At 42.7% G+C, this 22,300-nt stretch overlaps 1 protein-coding gene across 1 annotated transcript in view; it reads right to left on the bottom strand.

Moving 5' to 3' along the window:
- Window positions 1-21,578, bottom strand: part of BTBD7 (BTB domain containing 7) — a 38,552-nt gene extending 16,974 nt beyond the window's left edge. The window contains exons 1-6 of the mRNA XM_075192417.1: window positions 21,438-21,578; window positions 9,939-10,125; window positions 7,268-8,347; window positions 1,166-1,374; window positions 946-1,021; window positions 36-196 (exon numbers count right to left, since the gene is read on the bottom strand). Of these exons, the coding sequence (XP_075048518.1) occupies window positions 36-196; window positions 946-1,021; window positions 1,166-1,374; window positions 7,268-8,347; window positions 9,939-10,020 (1,608 nt within the window). The 5' untranslated portion in view covers window positions 10,021-10,125; window positions 21,438-21,578. The remainder of the gene's footprint in view (window positions 1-35; window positions 197-945; window positions 1,022-1,165; window positions 1,375-7,267; window positions 8,348-9,938; window positions 10,126-21,437) is intronic.
- Between the last annotated feature and the right edge of the window lie 722 nt (window positions 21,579-22,300).

The raw sequence follows: 22,300 nt of genomic DNA, 5'->3' as shown, positions 1-22,300 counted from the left end.
CCCGGTAATATATACTCATCGGAGAGGACACTTACAGGGTCACAAAGCACATCACTGTTCATGGGTAAGATGTGTTCGATGCGGACAAAAGGCAGCAGAGGAGATAATATCTCTTTCAGCTCCTCCACGTCCAGGTCCCTCCGTTTAACCCCTCGCTTATTCACACTGTGCGCCGTCCCGCTCAACAGATTAGGCTCTGAAATACAGGGAAGAAATTCCAAACATGCTGGATGGTTAATCGGCTTCTGACAAAATTAACCCTAGATGTGTGCTGTAGAGAAATGACTGTACCCTCCACTGGGGCAGGACTGTTGTGAATGATTAAATGCTCTCTGTAAAGCCCTGTGTAATATATAGGCGCTATATGAAAAATTTATAAAAAATACTTTTTGCATTCCCTGTGCACTAGCATTGTGGACTGTTCTGACAAAAGTAGTCATCACCATTTAGACAACTATTTAAGCAAACAGATATATGGGCATTAACAGGTTGTGTCTTACCGATAAGAAAGTGCACAGAACTGAACTATATGGAGTTTTAAAAAAAAATTACCAGACTAACATCTAGGGAGGTGAAACTAATGGAGGAGTGTAACATCACCGTTCAGCCACAAGGAGCACTCTAATTGGACATCTAGTAGTGTGTGCTGCAGTTATCCCTAGAAAGTGCTGTCAGAGATTTGTCAGCTGGTGTAAGCTGGTTACGAGCTACTTACAAGCTGATGACACACTGGTTTGTCTACAACACTTAAAATGCTTTTTTAAAATTGATTTCAAAAGCCAGGTTTGTCTTCCGAGACACAATCATTTTATACATGTATTCAATAATCTCAGTGTATTATGTACTAATAAGTGGTCTTCATTCTCTTGATAGAAGTCTGGAGTATAACTACAGACAGGTTGTTGTATTGCAGAACACTACATTATACAGATCATAGTATCTCACCTCTGTCTGCAATTCTCTTCATCAGCTGAAATTCTCCCCACTTAATGAGATATTTCAAAATATCCTGTTCACTCGCCTTGAAAACAAAAAAAAAACAAAAAAAAAGGATATTGTCAGTAGGACATCTCTTGTGGGTAGGTGTATTCAACAGAAAACTGTATATATAGCAGAACATATAGAGATCAGTTACACATTTGGAAACATCTGAAGTGCTGAGTACCTGGAGATAGTCAGACTGTATTACAGTCAGCAGATGGTCCTTGTTAAGCTCATAGAACACGTCGGAGGTCATGACCTGGCTGAACTCCTCGCACAGGAAGTGCAAAGCTTGGCGGTGAACCCAGTTGGAGCCGTAGGGCTGAGAGCTCCACTTCAAGATGGCGATTAAGGTGTCCAGAGAGACGCTCTCTGCAATAATATCTTCGCAGCCTGTGCGGGAGGAAGGTAGATGCTCACAGCAGAGTCTTTTACAGACAAAACATAAATGTACGCTGTACAAACCTTTGATGCACAGATATAAAATTACATTATTATAATTGATGTATAATATAAATATATATATATGCTCCATTGTCTGTGTACCAAACTGGACGTAAGGAATCTTACTTAGACACGGTCAGGATATAAAACAGTAGCTGAACCATCTTTTTATATCCCAAAAATATCCAAGCCCTGCTAAAACGACTGACAAAGTAGCATCTATATTTATATCTGCAAATGAGCAGTTATCTGATCCTAAAGCCTCAGAACAGTGACGGGAACCACACAAAACTTCCCCTCTGGAAAACACAATTTTCACTTCTCAGTTTCAGTAACGCCAGAAAGATAATTAGACACATCATGACTATGTAGATCCGTCCCCTCCTCAACATTAACTATACCAGGGGCGGAACAAAAAAAAGGGCCAGCTACAAAATGTATGGAATAGTCACCGCTCATTTCAAAACATCCAAGAGGCCAATATAACCACAAAGCTGTAACCCATAGCAACCAGATGCAGCTAAACACAAAGCCCCTAAGTTCAAAACATGTAAACAATTTAAAGTGACCATACACAATGCAGATCGCAGTATGTGTGGGTACAAAAAGTCCACTGCTCCCGATCAACATCAGATGAGGAGCCAAAATATGACCATTGGGATAGATGGTAAAATCAGACAATGTGGTCATCGTACAAAAGTGCTAACTAAGCCATGTGATCCGGTCTTTCGGCCCAAGTGCCGAACAGCGAGAGCTTCTAGACTTTGGTCTTATACATCTGACAATGTACGGCAGTGGTGGGCAGCAGGTGGCCCTGCGAGCATTCACCTGAGGTCACAAGCTCCTTCCTGCTTTATTGTTATAGCTTGTAACATACCTGCTGATAGGCAGCTCTTTCTTTGATTAAATTATTATCACCTTATTACTGAGATTACTACTTGTAAATTAGAGGGCAGTCTCTGAAGTGTATCAGATTGCCCATAGTGGTGTATGGTCAGCTTAAAGGACCACTAACCCTAAAACTTGGCTTTTGTGTGTGTGCGATATATATATGTGATATATATATATATATATATATATATATATATACACACATATATACGTATATACACACACGCACGCACGCACGCACGCGTGTCAGGAGCTTAATCGCACTGAGACTATTGAAATAAAGTTGTTTATTGATGGAGAGAATATCCTACACACAACAGACCTGTCCAGTAATCTCAATGAAGGACACTGAAGTCAGTCTCTCCCCAGCCTAACAATGACTGATGAGAAACATTAAGCCACATAGCAAATGTTAATACATTGTGAAATATTTCAAGTTCTGTCTAGTTGTGTGAAGTTTTCCATCAGGTCTGCTCTCCGGGCACCTTATGGTGAGAGGAGCTGAGGACATTGAGATAAAGCAGAGCACTGGTGCAGCCACGTGAGCACAGGCATACAACACATAACAGTTATAAACCATTTTTCAACCCTTAAATGTGATTAAACATGACAGACACAGGTCTACCATGTGTAATCACATATATACATTCTGTGTCGATCCAGTGCTGTGGTTTTCAATTTATTTTAGCGCACAGAACACTAAAACACAAGCTATAGAACTTACTGAGCAACCCTACGTATCCATATCCCACCCCCCCAATAAAGCTGGGCTACAAGTTTCTGGTAACTTAGCTGAAAATGTATATATCTGAAAAGCAGGTAAATAAGCAGAAGATAAAATACCAGCATAACTTTCAATTCATACACAAAAATTTAGGACCACCAATACCCCCCAAAAGAAACCCAGTTGTAGAGACAGGGACCCAGGGCCGGATTAACCCTAGGACTAACTGGGCTACAGCCCAGGGGCCACGGGCATCCAGGGGGCCATTGAAAGTGCTCAGCAGCAGTATTGATCGGTCGGGGGTGGGGGCACCCCCGGCGCGATCAATGCTGCTGAGCACTTTCACTGCGGTCCTTCCCCGGCGCGAAGGACTGCAATGCCAGGAGAAGGGGGTAAGTGCCTTGGGGGCTCACCGAGGGGGGGGGGGGTACCGGCTCGGATCACAGGGGGCCCTCACGGGGAAATGGAGCACCCCTTAGCCCAGGGGCCTCCATTCCCTTAATCTGGCCCTGCACGGACCCAAAGGAACATTCTTTCCTGACCCCTCTCAGTATGAAAATCTTATAAATTCCCTGTTCACATTTCATCAACAACTAATATTTCTGATACAATAGCGACCATGCACCAGTAATGTGAGCAGCACAGAGCAGCGTATGGAAGGACCCTGCGTCGAATAATGCAATTTTTTTTTTTATTATTTGTGTTTGTTTTCAGAGCTTTCCCTCGATCATTTTAAAAGACTTCTTTATTTCCTTTCAATTCACATGTTGTAATTTAGAACCAGAATATGCTACACTACTGAAGGGGTCATCCACTTAATTATACTTCATTCTAACATTCCTCCCTCTTCCCTCGCATGTTAGTTTCTGCTGAACTACTAGTTGTGTCTGTTCCAGCACTGGTCACAAGGCTGAAAACCCTTCGTTGGGATCTCCTATATTACGGCTATATGCGGAATTGTGTTCACATCTCCTAGCACACGAACAGTAACACACACAGAGTCTGGGGAGTTATGCAGCAGCCAGCGGGAACGCTGTGCAGTGATCCCAGCAATGTGGTCAGCACCGCAGCAGATGGTTAGTATTGCTGACGTCTCTACTACAGACTGATATTTATTATGCTCAGACGCAGACTTGAATAGAAAAAAAAACCCCCAAAAAAAAACAAAAAAAAACAACAAACAATTTAAAAAGGTGGAGAAATTCTTTAACCAAAGTTTATGCTTTGTACGTAGTAGTTTTGAGACCTTTTTATAGTGGGCAGGATTAACAATCAAAACAAGCTAACGTTAATATAAATGAAATAAATCGTTCTATATTGCAGTGTCAGATTATGATGAGTGACATTACTACTACTACAGGGAGCCCTACACCCATATCACATTCCTTCCCACCGCCTGTCCTAGAATATAACTTATTCATAATCACCCATTGATTCCGGCACCGAATGATTAATGTACAGACAGTGTACACTGCCCTGCTCCCAGTCTACATGGCAATTTGACTGATCTGCTGCTCTCCTCCCTCCCAGACACTGTGTAATATGCTATATGCAACAGTCCCAGGTTCCATTATATAATGTGCCACCTGGGTCTCTTGAACTCTTAAACCCAGCTCAATCAGCATTGGAATGTCTCAGCAAGTGTAAGCTAAAATAAATAAATTACGACACTTGGGAAGGTGACACGGTAGGATCATTAGTTACGGTGGCTAATCTCTTAACAGTACATTTTTTTAACTGAAATTATCATAAAAATGTAAAAACGAAAGCATACTTGTCAGCAGTAGATACAATAATATGTATACATCCCGGGACCTTTCCTGGTGTACAATGGCTGCTTCCTCCATCCGCACAGTGATGTCTCATTCAGGCTTCTCCCTGCCTAAGGCTCTTTAATGACAATGGGGTCAGGAATTCCAGCATTTGTGCTGTAACTATGGAAGGGGCATTGTTTTCCTTTCAGGTCGTATTCGACCGGGAAGCCTATCTAATTGCAAGAATGCTGGGAGGACATATAATTAAAATAGCCAAAGTCAACATTACTGTGCAGCAATAAAATAACCCCCCCCCCCAACCTTCACAAAATGTAACTATACTCCAAACCTAATTTGTCAATAAAAAAAAGTGTATTAAAGTCTACGTACAGGGGGGTCCATCGCCTATAAGGGGTCTGCAGAATGCCTCCCCTGCACAGTGCAGTGATACTGCCTGATAACAGAGAGCCTAGCGACATTAATCATTCATTTAGGGTCTGGATCAGTTCAGAATGTGAAGTGATAGAACATTGTCTAGTATGTATGATAAACTCCGGCTTCCACTGTTACATTATACACAGGTGACCGTTCCTATTTGTTTGTGGTAACAATCACATTCCCATGCTGTGAAATTCTGACATCATGACCTGTGGAGGGGTATTTGAGAACACTGTGCTAAGACAGCCTGTCCAAATCTATAGGGGCAAATATAAAACTGCCCTCTGACCAGAATCAGGGCTGCCATACATTAAACCTATCAGAAAGGATCCACGGAAAGAAAACATGTATAAAATCAGTGAAAGAACATATTCATGGCCGGAGTCTAAAATTTACTGCTTACAGGAGACGTTTGTTTATTTGTCCGGATGTCTACTTCCATGTGCTGTTTATTACAAGCTGCATGTGACTTTTATTTTTGAAGTCTGCACGCCAACCTCCCATGTGTTTCCACTCAACATACAGAGCAGGTTCAAAGTGCGAGAGTGAAGACATCACTTTCCACACACATTATATTGTGAACACTAAGCTGTACTCAATCATTACCCGGATTCTGTTGGCCTTATCCTATGGAGGATAAAGTGCTGTAGACCAAGCCGCTTGGTGTGACGCACTCTGGTCACACTACATTGTGTTGTACAGTGTAAAATTAGTCCTCTTAACACCAAGGGCCATTTTCTTTCCAAAAAGGAGAAGGACACTATCACAAATATACTGTACGAGACTACATAGCCGATGTATCCACATAAAAAAAAACCTGACAGGTCCTGTGTACCAAAAAAACAAACCACCAATTGCACTGGGCAGATCTGGCTGCTTGGCCATATTAACTTTATGAAGTTACATTATCAACATAAAGTTGGGGGAATACAGTTAAAGTTATACTGTACATGACAGATAATACACATACATGCAATATATATAACACGTTAGACCAAACTATCACTCTCTACCCATTTGTTCCATGTGACTGAGCACTTTGTAAAGGAGACCTAGAATTCAATTTTCATTTTACAGAGCCCATTTTATTTTACTTAAATGTATAGAATACAATATATTTCAATTAAATATATAAATTAATCTAAAAGAACACAGATTAATGAGCTGTATAATGCATCACCCTCTCACTAGCAGCGTCAATTCCCAATTGCCACCAACAGTTCAGTCTGCTCCACCTCAGAGAGGGCCCACCCACATACACTGCAAGAGGAGCAGAATCCCAGGGATGCTGTACTGGGTGGGTGTAAGCTCCAATGGGGCAGGGACTTACGTGAATGAGTTCTCTGTACAGCGCTGCGGAATCAGTGGCGCTATATAAATAAATGGTGATGATGACATACCCTTTCCACTGTTCCACCCCATTCCTTCAACCCCCTCCCTCTCTTTTGTCTGTCTTCCCTGACAAGTTATGTCAAGAGCACTTCTGATTACTAGAATATGCCTCTTTACTTTTTCATATGCGTTGTCTTCTTCGCGTTACTCTGTTACAATGTAAATTGTTTTCAATGCAAAAACTGTATTACTCTCAATTACTTGTATAAAACTTGATAACCCCCCGAAAAATAAAGAGAAAACATTTTCTATACTGCCTTGTGCAGAGAACATAAACACAGCACACCCTGTATCCTCACTTTACAGGCATGCAGGACACTGAATAAAGGAAGCAGCCCAGGAGTGAGGATAGTGCGATATGCAGACTGACACCTAGTCACCAAGTCTCCCCCACATTAAACATTCAGTGCCCAGAATACTAAGCAAAGATCTACAATCTCTAAAGTGACAAGTTTTCCTCTGAAGTGTGCAGTCACTGTAAAACACAAACAGTGGGTTCTGTTTACTCCTGGGCCCTGACAACACATTTTACATTTTCTATACATTAACTAATATTTCAAAAATTCCCAACCTATCCGCATATAGCAATAATCGAGAACGCCTTCCTATACATCAAAGACATACGGGATTTCCAGCCACCTACCTTGTGCAAGCATGTTAAACTCTAAGAACAGAGCTATGTGGTAGAGCTCCATCGCCTCCTCAGCCCGAGTCATATTTGGCTTTCCTGCTACTAGAGCCTGCACTTCACTTAGGCTCCCTATCGATGGGCTACAGTGCAAGACATAGGACAGGTCCACTATATCCGTGTACATGCAATGCAAAATGACTTTTGCATATTTTTTTGGTATGATGGATTCATCCAGAATGATTCTGGTCGGAGTCCTTAATGTCCGGTCCGTAATCTCCTCCCCAGTCCGTATTCGCCTTTGCAGCAGGTTGCGGAAGAACGGAGACCGGGCTGAGAGAATCGCTTTGTGGGCTCGGAGCTCCTCATCTAAGCAGCTCTGAGCGCCGTACGTTTCCACCAGCTCGGAGTCGGAGGAAAAGCTAAGCACCGCGTCGTAGTAGCACATGTAGTCAAACAGCCCACGCATGTCAATGTCCAAGGAGTTTGGTGTACCGAATTCCTCACTCAGTTGCACGAGTATATCCACATTCTGGAATCTGGAGTCCTCAATGCCAAACTCCCCAGTGTACAGGTAGTGTAACAAGGCAGAGAACATCGGCATGTCAATGCCGGCGGTATTAATATCCATAATGATTTCTGCCCCGTACTCTGGGGAGGACGAGAGCAGCTTCTTAAAAAAAGGACACCTTGCTGCCAATATGGCACGGTGTACGGGAAAGCAGGTCTCCTGGAATATTAGATCCACATCGGTACAATATTTGTATTCGTAGAGGTCACCCATATCTTTCTGCAAAGTTCTGGCTTCCGGCCGTGACACGTTGGCCTGCAGGGACAGCTCTTTTAAGGCCGCCGTTCCCTCGTATTCCTCCACCAGTGCGTTGACGTCTCTGACATCCCACCCAGAGAGCAGCTCTCTCATCTGCTTGGCGTGATCCGCTGACCTGCTGGATTTTCGACGCTTAATGAATTTCTTTTTGAGCGTGGCAAGGCCAGAGGTTTTTTTTTTCTTGTCTTGGGGTTTTTCATGCCCATGGTCAAGGCTGTATAGCTTGGACTCGTAGCCATAACCTTGATGCGAGTAAGAGGATGTTCCTAGAAGAAGAATAAAAAACCCCCATCAGTGTCTTACATATGTGAGAATATTATCCTGAATATTGTACAAGTCCCAGAACAAAGGTAATCAGAATGTTTAAGGTAAGACTCAACCTACAATACAGTTGCCTCATAACAGAAAGCAGCCAATAAAAGCACAAGGTAATGGTACGCTCAAACATATGATGGTCATTGAACACTGCTTTGGTTTTTACAAACACCCAACAGACCAAAAAAACAGTCAGTACTGAGCCCATCTCACTATTCCAGGGTCATTCTGTGAATGCCATAAAATGTACCATGGGCGAACAGTGGCCTAGTGGTTAGCACTTCTGCCTCACAGCACTGGGGTCATGAGTTCGATTCCCAACCATAGGCCTTATCTGTGTGGAGTTTTTATGTTCTCCCCGTGTTTGCGTAGGTTTCCTCCGGGTGCTCCGATTTCCTCCCACACGCCAAAAACATACTGCTAGGTTAATTGGCTGCTATCAAAAATTGACCCTAGTCACTGTCTGTCTGTCGCCCTGTCTGTCTGTGTGTCTGTGTGTCGCCCTGTCTGTGTGTGTGTGTGTGTGTGTGTTTGTGTGTGTGTTAGGGAATTTAGACTGTAAGCTCCAATGGGGCAGGGACTGATGTGAATGAGTTCTCTGTACAGTGCTGCGGAATTAGTGGCGCTATATAAATAAATGATGATGATGATGATGAACAGAACACGTGAACATCAGACCATTCAGAGAATGATATTGGATAATACTTTACAGTGAGATAGACAATGCAGTCATATAAAATGTAAAACATCTAACTTCCTATCATGACATTTGCATACACCCTGTGAAAGCTACAATACACCTCTTATGGTTGGTTGTGCAGGCGTTATTCGGTAGTTCATTTTGGCAGGATCCTTGTACTTGTTATCAGAACTGCTGTCCAGCTGCCATAGTCCTGTCTGAGCACTGGCGGGGGAAGCTATGTGGGAGCTATAAACAGCTGGATCCTGGTGGGATATGCACAGGATCATTAAACTGAATTACACAAAGTGGACAGATCCCTGGGGAGAAGCCATCACAGAAGTGGAGGGAGGGAGGGGTTTAAAAAAAACAAAAAAACTTAATGCAACATGGTAAACTAGCAGCTCTCTTTTATACACTAATTTATTTTGTAAATTTGATTTAAGCTATTTATTCCAGAAAAGTGAATGTTATGTTATTGTCATTTTTAATCTGAACAACAAGAAAGATGGCCCCTTCCAGCGTGCTTGGTAGAGCAGACAGAAAAGATAACTAGGACACTTTTTTTTAATATTCCTTTTTTTGTGCTGTTAAAGGCACCAGTGTATTTTTATGTTAGAAAGATTTGTCCATTTTAACAAATCCAGGATATAAACCGGCTGCCAAATATTCACATTAGTTCAATTGAGGATCTTCATACGCTACGTAAACAGTACAGAAATTTCAAGCATTGGCATTACATGGGCGCTCACACCATTCTTCTCAAGGTAATCCCAGATTCTTAAAATACCAAATGGATTTACACAAAATAAATAAATGTTATTCAGTTCAGTTGAGACATACTGAAAAGTGCGACAGGTTACCTATAAACGTCTGCTGTGTCTGTGCGTTTCCCCCTACCCTCGGGGAACACGAGTGGGGGTAGCTAGAAGCATTCACACCCATGTCGTCAGTCACTCAGACATTCTGCCTGACCGCTATCCAAAGTATAATCCCACATTGTCGCGTAATTCCGAATTCCAGGTTCTCCTACAGGGTGCTCATCCATGTCTGGAAATAAAAAGGAAAAACATGCTAATAAAAGATATTGTATACACGGTTACATTTTTATGTAAAATCACCAAATAGCCCTCAAAACACTTAAATGCAGAGAAAATCACTGCAGTCTCACACAGTAGCAAACGTTTCAAGCTCAATATAGATTTTTTTTTTTTTTAAGATTTTAGGATATTTTCTAAAAATACACAGAGTTCCACCCGTTACTTGAATATCTCGATCAGGAGAAGACAGAGTAACCAAGCACACACCCACAGGAGGCAGGACCGTTTTGGAGAAAAACAAAACAAAATATTAGGCTCATCCTCCCCTTACTTAAACTCCCTTCCATCTTGGAAGACCCAGTTTTTAAAGCACTATCCACACAGAAGGCACAGAGACTGAGCCAATGTCTTTTACTTTTTTTAGTAAAGATCTGGACTACATGAATTGAACTGAATGACAGGGGAACAGCTGTGAACCCCGCTGGGTGACTAAGATCCAACCGCCCCCTAGGGAGAGGTTGTGGTCACTGCAGCCATGCATCTACCTGCTCTGGGTGTTCAGCACAATCAAATTTTGTCCGCAGCAGAACATTTTTGCTTTTCTAAAATGAGTGGTAGCCATTATATTGCTTGCTTCAATAATTTAGGAAAAATTATACCAAACATATACCCTGGACCAAATTATCATGAAACAATACTTGTCTACCAAACAATGAGGGTTATTCACTAAAGTGCAAAGCTGCAGTAACCAGACATATGTTTTTATGTATCCAAAAGTCAGACAATGACTGGAGGTTATAGGTTAAATCCTGTATAAATGTACCCTCTGAGGCGGGAGTTCTAACTTTATTAATCAGGTGCTTGAAAGAGAATATGTACAAAGTTCTCACACCTAGACATGAGATATTTGACACTGTAATGACATTTGCTATGCAAGGAATGCAAACTGGCTCTCTCACTTCTCAGACATTTCAAAGAGAGATGGGATGACACAGTCTGTCCTTAAACCAACCTTACAGATATCCGATATGTGCGTATGAGAACAAAAAAAGAAATCTTCCTCTGCGAGCTCAACTTTTATCTTAAAGATGTTCAGTTCTGACACTCCGGGAACTTCCCTCTAGATCTGGGAATTTTACCTGTAGCTCTTGTATAGGAGCTTGTATTTGGGGTATATTCAATCTTTAGGTGTTCAGTGGTGCTAAATGCATGTTAATTAAATGTCAGCTTATTTATTACACTATGTTCTCAGATGGCAGCATAAAGAGGAGCGTAATAAGTCAGTATAAAACTATAAAACAAACAAAGGAAGCCTCTGCAATAATGGTTTTATTTCTTAGATAGATCCAGACAGATACTCATTTTGTGTTTTAAAGTTGTCTGGCAACAAGATAGTCCACAGGACAAGGTTTAAATAGTGACAGTCTTTTGTTTTTAGGTTTTACATATACAATTTTAATAGCAAAGCCCAAAATCGCTCTGTTGTAACACTAGTAGCAAGAGACGGACATATTCCACCATTTCAAATGCACAGCTCTCCCTCTTTAAAACCCCCTCCCCCCTTTAAAGGGGTAAATAAAGCCAATATTTGATATAGATATATACATACACACACAAACAAATTACTGCGTATTACAGAGCTGAATACTATACATGAAATAACCAGTGTGCTTATATGCTGCAGGTTGTCACACAGCACACAGAGAGACTGACAGGTTTGCAGACATGCATTGTGTAGATTGATCTAAAGGGGAAGGACCATTGACCTCAAAAAGCTGACACTGATTTGCTGTGATCTGTATCAGATACTATTAGGACATCGCCTGAAAGATGTGGGAGGTACTTCAGGAGTCTAATGTGACTAGTTACTTTACTTTCTAAACAGGAGTCACAGTGGAAGATCAGGTTAACACTGAAAAAGTAATTTCAGTTATTCCGCTACCTTCCCAGTAATAGTACTTTGATGACGGTCACTCCCATGTATTAAGCAGTTTCTCGGGACTTACATATAGCCATGATCTCTGCAGTTCATCTTCTGTGGTGTTTGGTTCTCTCTGTAGCAGGAAGCTCTAAGGCAGGCCTGTCCAACCTGCAGCCCTCCAGGTTTTGTGAAACTACAAGTCCCAGCATGCCCTTCCAGCTATCAACTGGTTGTCTACTGGCAAAGCATGCTGGGGCTTGTAGTTTCACAACACCTGAAGGGCCGCAGGTTGGACAGGCCTGCTCTAAGGCTTTCCATTAGAGTCACTGTGTCAGTTCCCCCTACTACCAAGTGCCTGAACAGCAGAGATTACAGCTATATGTCAGTCAGGACACTGCAAACGGTGCAGGTCCCAGGCAAGAATCACGTACCAAAGTACCATTACTGGGAAGGAATTTAATAAAACTAAATATTAAAGTAGTAAACTCCTTTAATAGCTACATTTTAACCTGCCGTGAATTGCCCAGACATTAAAGTGCTGTTAATGTATACTAAGGACTAGCAAAGACAGTTACACAGTTATGGACAAAAACAAACACACACACAACAAGTTCATGATTTCATAAATTCTAATAATGTTAATTTTATCCAATGCAGACAGCACAGGCTTTTTTTTTGCCAAAAAACGGCTACAACTCACAACATTTGCTGGAAGGAATGTGAGCTAGAGATTTGCAGATATATCAATATTACAGGGTCTAAATACAGATCAATAATAGGGTCTAAATACAAATACATGGGAATTGACAGTTGACACAAAACTGGTCCATAAACAGTTGTATCCAATGTGGACAGCACAACAGCATTATATATGGATAACAGCATTATCCTTGCTATCTAAAAAAAAATTGCTATGAGTTACAATCATGAGGGTTAGAATTACTAGCTTAGCATGTATCTGCTGCACCTACAGCGGAGGCAGCCATGTTGTTTACATAAATGCAGGTTCCTAGCTGAAATAGGAGCAAGGGCTAGATTTACTAAACTGCGGGTTTGGAAAAGTGGAGATGTTGCCTATAGCAACCAATCAGATCTTAGCTTTCATTTATTTAGCGCATCCTACAAAATGACAGCTAGAATCTGATTGGTTGCTATAGGCAACATCTCCACTTTTTCAAACCCGCAGTTTAGTAAATATAGCCCCAAGGGTCATCGCTGAGGCGTGTGGTACAAAGTGTTGCAACGTCATGAACGTTAGTCCTGCTCACACAACAGCAGCCTCCTCTGTGTGTAGGCGACGGATAAACTTTAAGTAACCCGACAAACATAACGGCTATTCAACCTGCACGGCAAAATTACATGTATATACAAGTTGTGCACACAATGTCAGACAGAAGAACCTGTAAAACAGTAAACAGATATAACAATATGAGGTGTTTGCACGCGGCAGTAAAGTTTTATAAGTGCCGCCGTGAGCTCACATATCTAGACCGTGTAATGGAAACATGTATAAGAGGAACATAGCCGAGAATTTCCAAGAAACATACAGTTCTGATTTAAGATCTGTTTTTCAGGAAGAGCAGCTTTACTCAAACACATATAAAAGTACTCACATCCTATAATTAGGGTGTAAACTTTTAACCCTATAACAAGCTCTATCAGACTTAACACTAGACACATTATTATACACAATGGTACACTTCCTTTACACTTGGCATCTAATGGGTAGCATTTCTGATATTTTTAAAACATTCTTCCTTTAATTAATATTTGGAGCTTAGATATCTCAAGAAACTGTAAAGAAAATAAAAACTTTACAAACCGTTACTTAATGTGTATTTTGAAAACAATGGGGACATTTAAGTGGTTAGCACTTCTGCCTCACAGCACTGGGGTCACGAGTTCAATTCCCGACCATGTCCTTATCTGTGTGGAGTTTGTATGTTCTCCCTGTGTTTGCGTGGGTTTCCTCCGGGTGCTCCAGTTTCCTCCCATGCTTCAAAAACATACTAGTAGGTTAATTGGCTGCTATCAAAATTGACCCTAGTCTGTCTGTCTCTCTGTGTATGTGCATATATTAGGGAATTAAGACTGTAAGCTCCAATGGGGCAGGGACTGATGTGAATGAGTTCTCTGTACAGCGGTGCGGAATCAGTGGCTCTATATAAATAAGTGGTGATGATGATGACGACATTTATGAAAACTGGTGCACAGGAACAGACTGCTGTCCCCCATAGCAATCAGATATGGCCCTTTCAGAGGGGTATTATATATATATATATATATATATCTATATCTATATATCTATCTATCTGGCGGTGTTCCACAAGCCAGAACACATCTACAACATTTACTGGAAGAAATGTGACAAGAGACTCACAGAAAAGTCAATATTACATGGTCTATATCAATGAGGGGCACCATGATAGGGGTGCTGCCCTCCAGCCTTCAAAGGGGCGGCCGCACAGAAGAGGGAGGGAGAGAATACGTCCGCCTCCTTGGAGTACCCTGTGTCAGCTCCCTGCGCAGAGGTCACGTGGCGCTGAAGTCAGCTGACCTCATTCTAATAAGATGGAAACAGCTGGCTGAGGTTCACAGGTGAAGGGTCAATCAGGTGCCTGTTGCCCACTGCTGGTCTAAATACAAATACATGGGGTATCTTTACTAAAAGTCTGATACCCACAAAAGAGCTGGCTGCGCAATTTCTTACCAAAAAAACAACACAAGAGTATTTAAATTGAATCTATTATCATAGTATTCTACAGATGGGTAAGCTTTCTGCTGTTCTGCTCTGTTTGTATTATTTGACATTCTGCAACCTGTGCCATCCTTGTCACCAGAAGGCAAGGGCATACCTAAGTGACAGAAAGGATATCAACTGAATCACAGGGATGAGCTTTGTAAATGCACGCAATACCTATCCACATCAAGTAACTGATTTAGTCCATGGTGAAAATCTTACTGCAAGCTTAATGAACATAAAAACAAAAAAAAGAACATAAATAACCCCTAAAGCACACTTTTACACATCATGTTCCCATCAGCTAGACTTTAGATGTGACCCAGAGTGCAAAAGAAAACACAAGAGCAAAGAAGCCAAACTTCATTAACCATGCTGAATAAAAGAGAACCATCAAACTCCTGCACGCTCAATCATTAGCGCTTTTATTTTCCAAACTCAATTAGTAGACAGAAAAGTCTGGTTAGTGTCTGGGAGGCCCTGTGTTCATTTGCATTTCAGAACAGAACAAAGCGGAACTGCACGTAGAGACAAGCAGAGAGCTAATGAAGCCTTCAGACAGTCAATGGAAGTGTCTGCTGAAAGGGTGCAGGACCCAGCCCAAATCTGAATCAAACCCCCACACGTGGTGCAAGACAAAGTTATAAAACTGCAGATCCCTCAGGTAACAAGTAGGTTAAAGTTACTATTTGAGTATTGTCTGTTTTTGTTTAAAAGTTCTTCAACAATATTTGTTTTTCCGATAGAAAATATCAGAATAACAACAAATATTGTTGAAGAACTTTTAAACAAAAACAGACAATACTCAAATAGTTTATTAAAATTAAGGGGGAAATTTGATTGTCCATGGAGTACCTCCAGAACGGTCGCGGGGGCTTCCTGCAGCGATGTAACAATGCGTATTTCTCCTTGCACCCCATAGAGCTCTGCAGAAAATTTGGCAATGCTGGGGTACCGTAGTACCCGGAAATCTGCGCAGATGCAATGTTCAGCGGCCCAATTGATACCCCCCTAAATGTAGACTTGTTGCCTATACACAGTGGAGACAGCCATGTTGGATGAGCGAACATTCATGACAATGGAGCATATCAATTGACAAGGAACTAATGCCAGAACTCTGCCTTATGCCTCAGTGACGTCACTAGTTTCTTAGTGGATTGATAGGCTGAATATTGGTTCGGCCAACAAAGCTGCTTCCTCCGCTGTGTTTAATTGATAGGTACAACTTTAATAGTTGTTTATCTGAACACACATTAAATAAAATAGTTTTACATGTACAATAACATAAGACAAAATGTGAGCTGGATCAACAGGAAAGAATCAGCCAACAGGAATTATACATTCACTAAATTACAGCTCATGGTAACTGAATGTAACCACAGATCTGTGCAGCACAACAGACTACACTGATGAAAGCACAATTCTAGGTGCTTTGATGCAGATGTTTATGGTGGACTAGCCCGTCGACATATCAGGGAGATCCGCTTTGGGCTGCACACACCCCTTACAGCAGGGGTCAGGGAACTTTTTTACCTTTTACCCCCAAATATATTTAGATACGCCGACGTTACCCCCTTGATTTGAAAGGAAGGAAATCATATATTATTAATTATTGGAATTCAAGATTTTATTGAATCTATTCAAAATTTCTTTGAAAGCTTCAACTTCAAAACTTCAGGTTTTGGAGAAATGATGTTGCTTCATTTTTGATACGAGAACATCAATATTGGGGCATTTTGATGTCAGAGCAATTTGGATACAGTTTTCAGCATCCAATCAATTTCTCTGCTTTGTTTTTATGTTCGTTACAGTGGAAAATCCTTGTTCACAAAGGTAGGTTGTTGCAAAAGGCAGCAACTTTTTGACTGCCTCCTCATGTGCAATTTTGAATGCCTTTGCAGCTGTTGACATCCAAAAAATATGACAGATCTGATTTGTTTTCAAATGCAATACGTGCTTTATTATTGCATCGAAGCTCAAGAAGTGCCTCTGCCAACCATTCAGGTTCTTCTGGTACAACAGCAATTTCACATTTAAAGGGGTCTACATTCCAACTGACAGCATGTGAATCGGCAACATTACCCCCCAGAAATTAAATTTTTACCCCATTTAGGGTAATTTACCCCCTGTTCCCTGACCACTGCCTTACAGACTACATGACTCAGGTATTGTCTCAAGAGCAGGACTGGAACGGTTGGTCTGCTCCAACTTGGTTGGATATATCCAATTTAGCAGCTTGCTTGATTCCAATGTGATATAGGACTTTAATGGTTCCTAAGTGGGGTTAGATCTAGGAGTTTCAAAACATACAGACATAATACCTTTGTTCATTGAGAGTTTACTTGAATATCATTGAACGGCTCTATAATCCTCCACAATAGCATTCCCTATCAACTGCGTTTACTTAAACGTCAAGTTACAGTAATTAATGGATACAATTGTTGTTCCGCTAAATACTATGTCATTTACCACCGATCAGTTACATACTACCTTATAAGCACTTTATACAAGTGGCTGTTTATATTGAAAGTGTATTTATGCACTCAGTGATTGATAATCACCGATTATACTCCAACAATAAAATTGCGTGATTTATATATATTTTAGCAAGCCGTTTTTTTTATATTTTCACAATCATTATGGATACAACATTTTCTATATTATGCAAAGGGAAGTAGGATTTAGCGTGGATTCCGTTTTCTTGTCTGGTCGTGTAGGAGTCAGCAACTCTCTCAATGTGTGATGTGCGTATCGTGTCGGGACTTAGAAGGAAGTGTGTGCATTCCCAAAATAACAAGCTATACTAATCTGGTTCCAATCAGGACGAGCTGCATTTGGATGTAGACAGTTCCAGTGTGAGGTGAACGCTGTCAGTGCAGCCATTTGTTAAATACAATTAATTTGGCCCTATACTATGTGATCAAATTGCCTAACCGCAGAACAACCAGATCTGTGCAATTTGATCACGGGAGTGCTGTGGGGGAAGTTTGTAAACAGAAATTGCTTTTTTTAAACATTTTTTGTTAATATAAAAAAAAAAAAAATATTCTACAACATTCATACAACCCCCCTACAAAAAAAAACCAAAACAATCAAAACTGAAAGTGTCAGTCTCATGATTCTAGACTTTTATATACCAGATGAAAAGTGCTTGCAAAAAAAAAATTAAAAATACAAATATGGCACTTTTACAGGATTTATAGTCCGCATGTCCAATGATCACATTTTCAAGTGGATACATTTATGCATCATATACAAAGTAGAAATCCATTAAAACACAAATATTGCTCAGTACTACAGCTGGGTGACAGGAACACTAACTCACATTACACTTAGCCTGCGTTGCCATTGATTAGGAGCGGTCAGGCACTGTTGTAATACACAGACAAGCCATCTCTGTGGAAACAATGCAGGTAATACTGTCATGTGCTCTTAATGCCTGGTAGAATGCAAGCTCTCATTTATAAATACTACTAATCTAGAACACAACTATTAACCAGCATATATGCAACACAGTCATCATCACCATTTATTTATATAGCGCCACTAATTCCGCAGCGCTGTACAGAGAACTCACTCACATCAGTCCCTGCCCCATTGGGTCTTACAGTCTAAATTCCCTAACACACACACAGACACACAAAGACGTGTCAATTTGTTAGCAGCCAATTAACCTACCAGTATGTTTTTGGAGTGTGGGAGGAAACCGGAGCACCCGGAGGAAATCCACGCAAACATGGGGAGAACATACAAACTCCACACAGATAAGGCCACGGTCGGGAATTGAACTCATGACCCCAGTGCTGCAAGGCAGAAGTGCTAACCACTATGCCACTGTGCTGCCCAGTCAGCATGTTTGACACCAGTAACACCGACAACTGCTTGTTTGCTGCTAGTGAAAAGTGGTACAAAAGGAAAAAAAGGTGGTGTTACTCATAGTAACTAATCAGATTCTAATCTCTCAGTCTGGAGACAAACTCAGGAAGGGGATGATACATTGTATAACAGCTACCATTGGCAGCCTATAAGAGAGCACGTGGTCCTCCTCTTAATTAGCTTGGTGTTTATCCAACTACATCAACTTGTTGTCAGCACACCAGTCTAGGAAGCTAATAACTGCTTACATGGAAACATCATGCAGCCCCCCAATCACCCTCTCTCACAACATGCGACACTGCACTGTGAAAAACACACATACAAAAATATACATCTTGGACAGTTTCTGATATACAATCCATGTATACCCCAACAAGTAGTGCATTGTGAATTTCCCTTTGTGGGAATAGATGGAGCACACTAGCCCAATCACCTGTACATGGGATATCCTAAAAGCATGACCTGCTAGAGGAAAGTCCCCCAACAAAGACCCCATGCTGCTCCAGACACCCTGCTGACAACAAGTCACATTATCCATTTACATTAGCTATGTCTATTTTAGGGCTTATTCATAGCTGTTCACTTTTACTACTTTTCACATGTTAATAATCTCAATAAAATCACATTCAAAAATAGAACACGCACGCGTTATGGTACAGTTCTATATTTTATGGCTGCATTTGCCAGTAAAATAAATTGTACTAGTAAAACTACAATGTATGACAAGCATTAGTACATGTTAAAAAAAAAAAAATCACTAAGACGCACATCAGTTTTCACGTGTTTTTCCAACATTTTCCCAGCGTATAGTTATATAAAAAAAAACCTTACGGTTATTATGCAGTTTGTTTTTCTAAATTATAATGGCCAAAAAAATTGTAAATAAACAGAACACCTTGATGCTTTACACAATTCCTTGACATTTTACAAAAAAATAAATAAAGAGAAAACAGACCTAAAACTGCCAGTCTCTGCTCTTCTTTTGCAGGTATGTATTGTTACTGTATATAAATTGTCAGCATTTACTACAAAGCTGCAAGGAACACTGCTAGAGAGGAAAATGGGTTCATAATCTGATGCTAAACCAAGAGAGTTAGAGAATAGGAACATGAAGCTCAATCGCAGGAGGTCAAAAAAACATGTCAGCTGATTTCTGGGGAGAAAAGCAACTGAAGTGGAATTGGCATTTTCACTCAGACAACTGTCCAATAATCAATAACGAACAAAAAAAAACAAAACAACCTTCCAATGTAACACCGTCCAATCGCATGCACCAGGTTGCAAATTGTAAGATAAATATTACTGAATATAAAACATGTTTGTGCTCAATCTGAACAGGTTGCTCACATACAGAGTACTAATAACATGCCCAAACTCAAGTGAATGTATAACAAACTACTTAAGCAACATTGAATGTAGACTTGTTGAGCTCTGGGCACACATTGATGCTATATAAATAAACGTTATATATTACTCAATGTGTTTATGTACATATGGGGGTGTTGGGTAGGTGATGGGTAAAGCACCATTGGCTGCTAGATGCTAATGGAGGGGAGGGAGGGGGCAGGTCCGGAGGGTGCTGGATGAGGAAATGGATATAAAGGGTGGTGGGCTGTGGGGGAAAGGCAGATCACTAGCGGATGCCAAGTGGCATGGTTGGGCTATATCTAGAGTTGATTGTACCATGGGCAGTTTGAGATAATACACCAGAAATCAGAAAGCCCCTCATCACCACCTCCATTATTTTAATGGGGGAAATAGCTGATTGGTAAAGATCTAGGAGCAAAACAAATAAGAATTAGCATAAAAGCATTTATATGCTACCCTATGCAAGCGCCTAATTTAGCTATATGGCAAATACAGCATTGTGATGGTGGGGCACCAGAGCATATAATGCCAGTAGAGGAGGAAAGCATAGCAGGAAGTACTGGGGGGCAGCACGCCTGGGGCAGCTGCTAGATGGGGCTGCTGGGTGGCAGGGGAGAGGATAGATGGGGGGACAGCACAACTGAGGCTGCTGGGTGGCAGGGGAGAGGCTAGATGGGGGGGCAGTACAGCTGGGTGGCAGGGAGAGGCTAGATTAGGGGGGGGGCAGTACAGCTGGGTGGCAGGGAGAGGCTAGATTAGGGGGGGCAGTACAGCTAGGGCTGCTGGGTGACAGGGGAGAGGCTAGATTAGGGGGGGCAGTACAGCTGGGTGACAGGGGAGAGGCTAGTTGGGGGGGGCAGTACAGCTGGGGCTGCTGGGTGACAGGTAAGAGGCTAGATTGGGGGGGGGGCAGTGCAGCTGGGTGGCAAGGGGAGAGGCTAGACGGGGGGGGGGCAGTACAACTGGGGCTGCTGGGTGACAGGGGAGAGGCTAGGTTAGGGGGGGCAGTATAGCTGGGGCTGCTGGGTGACAGGGGAGAGGCTAGTTGGGGGGGGGCAGTACAGCTGGGTGACAGGTAAGAGGCTAGATTAGGGGGGTGCAGTGCAGCTGGGTGGCAAGGGGAGAGGCTAGATGGGGGGGGCAGTACAGCTGGTTGGCTGGGAGAGGCTAGATTAAGGGGGGGGGCAGTACAACTGGGGCTGCTGGGTGATAGGGGAGAGGCTAGTTGGGGGGGGGGGGCAGTACAGCTGGGTGGCAGGAGGTGGGGCTGGGATATAACACCAGGGGTCCCCAGTTGTAATGACAGTAGGACAGGCCGCTCCCACACATACTGGAGCCCCCGCAGGCAGCCCCCCATACACAGAGGCCCTGTCACACTACGGGACCACCAGCTCCGTGCTGGCGGCCTGGCACTCACTTCCAGGCGGGTCACCAGATCCGGCCTCCTCCCGCCGCTCTTGTGCGCTCCACCGCGGCCATGCTCCCGGTAATGGGCGGCCCTGTGCTCCCCCCTCCGTCTCAGATCCTCGCCGCCGCCATCTTGTCTCTTCCCCCTCCCTCAGCGACGTCACCGGGCGGGGGACACGTGACACCGGGTGACGTCACCAGCGAATCCCGCCTCATCCGGGTCTCTCCGTGTTTACCCCGATATCTGTCTGCCCCCAGTCCAGTACCACAGCTATCTGCCCCCAGTCCAGTACCACAGCTATCTGCCCCCAGCACCATAGCTATCTGCCCCAGTCCAGTACCACAGCTATCTGCCCCCAGCCCAGTACCACAGCTATCTGCCCCCAGCCCAGTACCACAGCTATCTGCCCCCAGCCCCACAGCTATCTGCCCCCAGTCCAGTACCACAGCTATCTGCCCCAGTCCACTACCACAGCTATCTGCCCCCAGTACCACAGCTATCTGCCCCCAGTCCAGTACCACAGCTATCTGCCCCAGTCCACTACCACAGCTATCTGCCCCCAGCCCCACAGCTATCTGCCCCCAGTCCAGTACCACAGCTATCTGCCCCAGTCCACTACCACAGCTATCTGCCCCCAGTACCACAGCTATCTGCCCCCAGTACCTCAGTTATCTGCCCCCAGCCCAGTACCACAGCTATCTGCCCCCAGCACCACAGCTATCTGCCCCCAGCACCACAGCTATCTGCCCCCAGCACCACAGCTACCTGTCCCCAGCCTAGTATCACAGTTATCTGCCCCCAGTACCACAGCTATCTGCCCCCAGTCCAGTACCACAGCTACCTGTCCCCAGTCTAGTATCACAGTTATCTGC

Source organism: Mixophyes fleayi, chromosome 12 (genome assembly GCF_038048845.1).
Source record: "Mixophyes fleayi isolate aMixFle1 chromosome 12, aMixFle1.hap1, whole genome shotgun sequence".
NCBI classification, from domain to species: Eukaryota; Metazoa; Chordata; class Amphibia; order Anura; family Limnodynastidae; genus Mixophyes; species Mixophyes fleayi.
Note: the sequence above shows the minus strand (reverse complement) of the source record. Positions and strands in the feature narration are given on the sequence as shown.